At 36.1% G+C, this 6,579-nt stretch overlaps 1 protein-coding gene across 1 annotated transcript; it reads right to left on the bottom strand.

Moving 5' to 3' along the window:
• Positions 1–1,241: 1,241 nt before the first annotated feature.
• On the bottom strand, positions 1,242–2,129 carry LOC140981240 (PRA1 family protein G2-like). Its single transcript, XM_073447582.1, has one exon. It carries the CDS (start codon positions 2,058–2,060, stop codon positions 1,437–1,439), a length of 624 nt encoding a protein of 207 aa, XP_073303683.1. The 5' UTR covers positions 2,061–2,129; the 3' UTR covers positions 1,242–1,436.
• Between the last annotated feature and the right edge of the window lie 4,450 nt (positions 2,130–6,579).

Below are 6,579 nucleotides of genomic sequence, written 5' to 3'. Positions count from 1 at the left end.
TGAACTAAAAATCAGTCGAAACCAGTTCATGTAGTCGAAACCTGTTCAAATGAATTGGAAATTAATCCTGTGAACTGAAAATTAATCAAAATCAGTCTAGACATGATTTAATTTCAAAATATTTAACAAAAAGACTGAAAATTGTGCAACACACTAAAAAATGAACGAAACATCGAAAAAAAAGTTGGATGATTGTTTGCTTGCTGAAATCTTGGAGAAGAAAAAAACGCAGTGGTAAGGGGAGAAAAAGCACTCCAACCAATATTTTAAATAACGGAACTTATTTTGTAAAATAAAATATGACCGATCCTATTTACTTAATTTCCCCATTAAATATTATCATTTGAAAAAACGATATACAAATAAAAATTTTATTTTATTCTTATATATGATATTTGAGATAAATAAACTAATTTTCAAGAATACAAATTAAATATGAATATTTTAGCAGCAGAAATATTATTGTCTGTATTTGAGATGAACAAAAAAATAGAACTCATGCACCTACGACTATGGGAGTGTTAATCCGAACACTCGGGATTTATCCAATGGCCACAAATCTACAAATCCTTATCCCGAAAAGTGGGATTATTATGATAAACACATTGACACAGCTCAAGATTTGTAATATTAAGTGTTCAGTTCCAGACTCGTTCACTGGAACCTCCGGTGTAGCTGCCGAAAGGGCTCAAATTCCACCTGCTTCCAATGCGGGCTCTGGAGAGGCCAAACGTAAGTAGAATTTCAGACTGCGGCTTTTAGATGTGGGGATTATTTGAAGTAAGCATGCCAACTTAAATTAAACTGGGCCAATGGCAATAGCTTTAGCAGCAGGATTGTATGGATATAACACATCCAACACCGAAAACGATCGAAAAACTCAACCAGATGGTTGCAGATTTCACTTGCTAGTCAGGGAGTCAGCTCTTCAGAGAAGCCAAGCTCGGGGGAGTGAAGAGGACTCTGCTCTGGAATTCGTTCAACTCGATTCGGCTAGAAGAGCTCAACCCAATGACACAACTACATTATTTGGAAACCATAAAACTAATCTTATGAACAACAGACTCTACTAACAATTGAAAAGCTCAATTTATTTGATGTAAAGATGATGATCATACTGTGCCTCCAAGCTTCCATATATTTTAGAAATTACGCCAAAAACAAAAGTACAAGGTTTCCAAAATAGTCTGAAATCAGAACGATTGGCATTACCAAATTACAAGTACAACAAACAACCACTATCCTTCAAAACAAATTTCGAAATTCCCCAGGCACAACAACCAGCAAGGTTTTCCTTCCCAAAAATCACATTCTTGAACCCAGGACTAATAGGAACAAATCACACGAAAAATGATCATTCACACGCTCACACGAATTAAATAAATAAATTATACAGCAAAACAAATATATATAGAAAATAAAATGATGTGAGTTAATTACACGGGTTGATTGAATTGAATTCCGCCATTACGGGGACTGAAAGCAGTGGATTGGGATGAGACCAATCCGTCAGAAACGGCTTCGTTTTCGTCAAGAAAAAGTCCTTCAGGATTTCTCAGGACTCCATGGATGACGAAGATCAACAGCCCGACACTAATGCCAATCGAAAGGTTATTCAACGGGCCAGTGATCCAGAGGGCCGCAATGGAGACTACAACCAGGCCAAGAATAACCGCCCAATCATTGACATGGTAGCCCCAGATCAACAATGGGTCTTCTCGAAAGAAGTGGAGAATCAGCCACAGGAAGAAGACGAAGCCGATGAGTATCAGCGCGATCGGCGCACCGATCAGGGATACGGCAGCACACGCGGTGACGATAATGGCGTAATTGACGGAGAAGTAGCTAGCATTGCGGCGGAGTCGTTGGGTGGCTGCGGAGAATGAGGGTGGGAGGTCGATGACGGCGGTGGTGGCTAGGAACACCGGCCAAGGTCGGGCTCTGGAGAGGCAAGCAGAGAGGTTCTGCGTCGATCGGGAAATCACGGCGCCACCGGAGATTGGTATTGTGGTATAAGAAGCGGGAGGGACCGGGGTGGCGGAGGCCGACGTGTCGGGCATCTCGGAACTTAGGGCAAGTTTGACCGCGCAGGTTTTTGGTCAACCCTCTGCCCCTTTCTCCCGGCCTAAAGTCATATTCCAGAGTGGGCTAGGAGGGTTTTATTGTTACCATTGGGCCGAACGTTTGGGCCCAAACTCTGGCCCAATGGTGTCATAATAATCTATTTTATTTTATTAAAATTGAGAATATGATAATAATCATATAGGAAGGACACCAATTTTTTATTCCAACTTTACTCTTATATGATACTAATATTATACTTTTTTTGTTTTGTTTTTTGTTTTTAATTTCAACACACATTTTTATTTTTATTTTTTTTATTTCAACAATTCAAATATCAATTTAGTCCTTCCATAATTTGTCAAATTTCACTTTAGTCCATCGATAATGATAAAAAAAGACTGTACACACACGCATCGCGTGTGCAGAGTAACTATTAATAATAATATATCTCTATATCTATTATCTCTATCTTTTACTATATATTGTTTTCCCCTAATAAGTTCAAAAATTTAGTCTTTTTTGTTTACTATATTTTAATAAAGCGTCAAATTTTTAATTCAAAGAGTGTGTGGCTTAGTGATAGGGCTTTATTTTCAAAGCAACAGATCATATGTTTCATTTTTCACAACAGTCCCCTCATTTTATTTTTTTCCCCTTTTCTTTTAAATTTATTATTTCAAATTGTATTTTAGTTAATTATTTCCTCATTTCAATATAAATCAATTTAATTAAAAAAATATCATACGAGAACACAACATTTGCCAAAAATCACTAGTTATATATTAAAAGGGGCGGGATGTAGATCCTTTCTTGGTCTCTTGATGTAACCTTTTACCTTTTTCCCATTTTACTATTTTTTTATGGTTAGTTCCAAAAATTGCCAATCAAGTTTGATAATTTCAAACACATATAGAAATTTAAAAAAATCAAATATTGTATAAACACGTAACGAATGCATCTAGATCTTAGTTATATATTAAGTGGGAAGAGTGTGAACCTTTTTTTTTTTGGTCTGTTGGTGTGGCCTTTTACCATTTTTTCCATTTTATTATTATTTTTTATGGATAATTCAACAAATTGTCCAAATACCCCAAATCAATTTTGATAATTTCAAATACATATAGAACTTCAAAAAATCAAATAATCTACAGACATGCAACGTGTGTGTTGAGATCCTAATTATTATATAGGGAAATTTGCATTCAGTCCCCTTTGACCATACTTCTTTATTCCTACTCCTCACTTCCTAAAATACCTTTCAACCTTTTTTTTAATTAAATGATTTTCTTTTCAAATTTAAAGGTCATCATGCTTCCGTAAAATAAATTAAATCTTTTATCTTTTTGACCAGAATGCCATCGGGTTATATCCACCGTATTTTACGAACTGCTCCTCACAGTCCAACCACACGGTCGCAACCGATGGTTACAGACGCAGATTCCTTCAACAGCACTTAGCACAACCCTAATTCGTTTCCTACCTTAAGGTGTACAATAAAAGATAAAATTTTGAAAATAATACACGAGAGGGGCTAGAGCAAAGATCTCTTTATTCAAACAGAAACATTTATTATTACATTGAAACCTCCTGTAGAGGAGGAGAGACTTGTTTAGCTACTGATAGTAGCCGAACTCACTACACACATAAACTTGAAAGAAAATATTACAATTTTGTTTTGAAAGAAATGAGGAAAATGTTCGATGATCTTCACTTCCTTCTTCCTGCCTTATTTATAGAAGGCTTCTTCGGATTTGAAACTCGGATTCCAAATCTTGATAAGCTTTTACAGCATGCACATGGACCATGTAGTGGTTGAGTGGTCCATTGAGGTGGTCCCTCCATTTGAAATGTTTTTTCTAAATCATTAATCTAGAAATCAACTTCTCTTCTTCTTTTATTCTCTACAATACCAGTAGAGATGAGCTTGTAAGATATCTACTGAAATCTCGTCTCCTTTTTCCTTGTAATGTTTAATTATATATCAGAGAGGTTCCAGCTGATCTCTATATCTCTTGATTCTTCTTTTTGAAACTTTTAGATATGTGAAATACATTCTTAAGTTTCGTTTTTGGTGTGAATTACTGGTTCCCATTTGTCTCTATTTATAGGTAAAATTTTCGGAACCAGTTTTCTTGCTTTTATTCATTGGATTCCCTTTATTAACGATAAGGTATCCAATGTTACTTTGTCCTTTGCCACCTATTATTGGTGGTCCTTGAGTCATTTACCACTCACATAGTGGATCTTCTTTTCTTAGTGGGTTTGGTCACCTGTCTCTTTTAATTTTGTCGAGGAATCTTTGACTTTTTGTTTTCTCGAGGAAAATGTGATTGTTGTCCTTCCCCACTTGTCCTTGTTTCGGTAAAATGTTTCCGGTCATATCTCGGTTTGAAATCTTTACCCCGGTTCTTTCTGATTCTGGCATTCAGGACAAATGTTTTCTGACCATCTTCCTATATGTGCCATATTACAGAATTTTCGGCGAGTCTCTTTACTGGCCGTCAGCTTGCTGTTCCATAGAAGATTTCTTTTCTTTTCGAATAAATCTTCTGCAAAACTTGTTGTTTTTCCTGTCATGGTGTTTAACAGGAATGATCCATTTAAAGAATTTTGATAAAACTTAAATGGAAACTTGACTTTGTCCATCTCTGTGAGACAGACCCATATACCCCAAGCTCTTCTGATAGAAATATCATCTTCAGTAATTGAAGCGACCAGGGGTGTTTCTTCTGTTGGAGGGTCCTTGATAAATTTCTGAATATTTGTATCTGGCCTTCTTAACTTGATGAAATGAAAGGCATCATGTGAACCTTTCCCTGCAGGTTCTGGTGCTGCACTAAAAAAGTATAGCTCCAAAACATCTCCTCTGGACAAATAATCGTTATCCGCCCAAGTTTCATGAACAACTTCCTGAATCCATTTGGGTAGTCCTGAAATTTCTGGAAAGCTAGGTGATGTGGTATAAACTGAGGCAAGAGCCCCGAATTCATACCAGGCTTTGACCTCCTTGGGATATGAATTAGGTTTCATCCATATCCTAGGATATTTTCCTGAAACATCAACCCGGTTGGTAGCTGGGTTAATGCCAATTCTTGTTTTTAATTTCTCCCAATTCTGTTGGTAAACCTGAAATGGAGAAATTGCAGCTTCATTAGTACCAACCTTAGTTTTGCCTTTGTCAGTACGAGGCCTAAGGTTGATCTCTCCCTCTTCAATCCCCTGCTCAAGGTATAGAGTCCTGTACTCGAAAACTCTCCATTTGGGAAACCAATGGTTTCTCAATGTCTTGGAGGATAGGCCTTTGCATTACAGACCATAGCTGAGTATACGCCTGTAAACATCCTGTGATTCGATCAGAGACAATTCTCTTATCAGCTTGTTGTAGCCTTCCCGCAACTTCTGCGTTTACGGCTAACTTGTTAAACTCGGTTTGAAGTATTTCAAGGTGTTCCCTCAAATGACTCTGCATCTTGATAATAGCATCAATATCAATGCTGTCCATCTCTTGTTAAAAAATCTACAAGAATGTTTTCATGAGATTTAATTATCACAATATCAAAAATATAATTTTTGACATAATGCTTGCCATCTTAATAATCTGGCCTTCTCAGGTTTAGACTCAATTCTATTCCTTAAGAAAGCTTTCACCTGTGTGTTATCAACTTTCAAAGTGAATTTCTTTGCAAGTAAAAATAATGGCCATTTCTCAAAAGCCCTTTTTACTGCATAAAATTCTTTTTCGTTGATATGCCATCTGATGACTTCTGCATCTGAGAATAAACCACTACAATACCTGCATGGTTGTTCTCTATCTAGTGTGAGCTTAGTAAGAACTGCTGCCCGCCAATGATCACTGGCATCTGTGTATAATATCATATCATCCTCGTCTTGAGGGATAGCCATCTTTGGAAGATTCTTATAAATCTCCTTTAATTGGCATAGTCCTTTTGTGTGTTCATCCGTCCATATAAATCTAGCATCTTTTTTCAATAATGGACTAAACACTTTCATGTGTTTTGCTAGGTTCTTAATAAACATCCCAGCAAAATTAACAACTCCTAAGAAACTTTGAAGTTGCTTCTTGTCTTTGAGACTTTCTGGAAAATTCTGCACTTTTTCCATTATGTGTTCTTGCAGAATAATTCCTGACTCATCGATTTCAATTCCAAGGAATTCAATCTTTCTTATAGCAATGACTGCTTTCTTTTCAGATAAAACTAGTCCTTCTTTTTTACAAACATGAGAGAAAATCTCCAAATGTTTATTCATTCATATCTTTAGATGCTATTAAAACATCGTCAATATAAACAAACATAAACTTAAAATAATCTTTAAAAATATTATCTATTTTTCTTTGAAATATCTGAGGTGAATTAGTCAATCCCATTGGTAATACCTCTCAAATATAATGTCCTTGTGGTGTAGAGAAATGTGAGACCCCGAGAATAAAATAGTATTGATGGCATTTTAATAAATAAGTTGAAAAATATTCAATTTATTTTGATGTCATTTTCG

This window comes from Primulina huaijiensis, chromosome 1, assembly GCF_012295235.1.
Source record: "Primulina huaijiensis isolate GDHJ02 chromosome 1, ASM1229523v2, whole genome shotgun sequence".
Classification (NCBI taxonomy): domain Eukaryota; kingdom Viridiplantae; phylum Streptophyta; class Magnoliopsida; order Lamiales; family Gesneriaceae; genus Primulina; species Primulina huaijiensis.
Note: the sequence above shows the minus strand (reverse complement) of the source record. Positions and strands in the feature narration are given on the sequence as shown.

What these genes read in the sequence shown, in the direction of transcription:
- LOC140981240 (XM_073447582.1), bottom strand. Translation starts at nt 2,060, where the DNA reads ATGCCCGACACGTCGGCCTCCGCCACCCCGGTCCCTCCCGCTTCTTAT.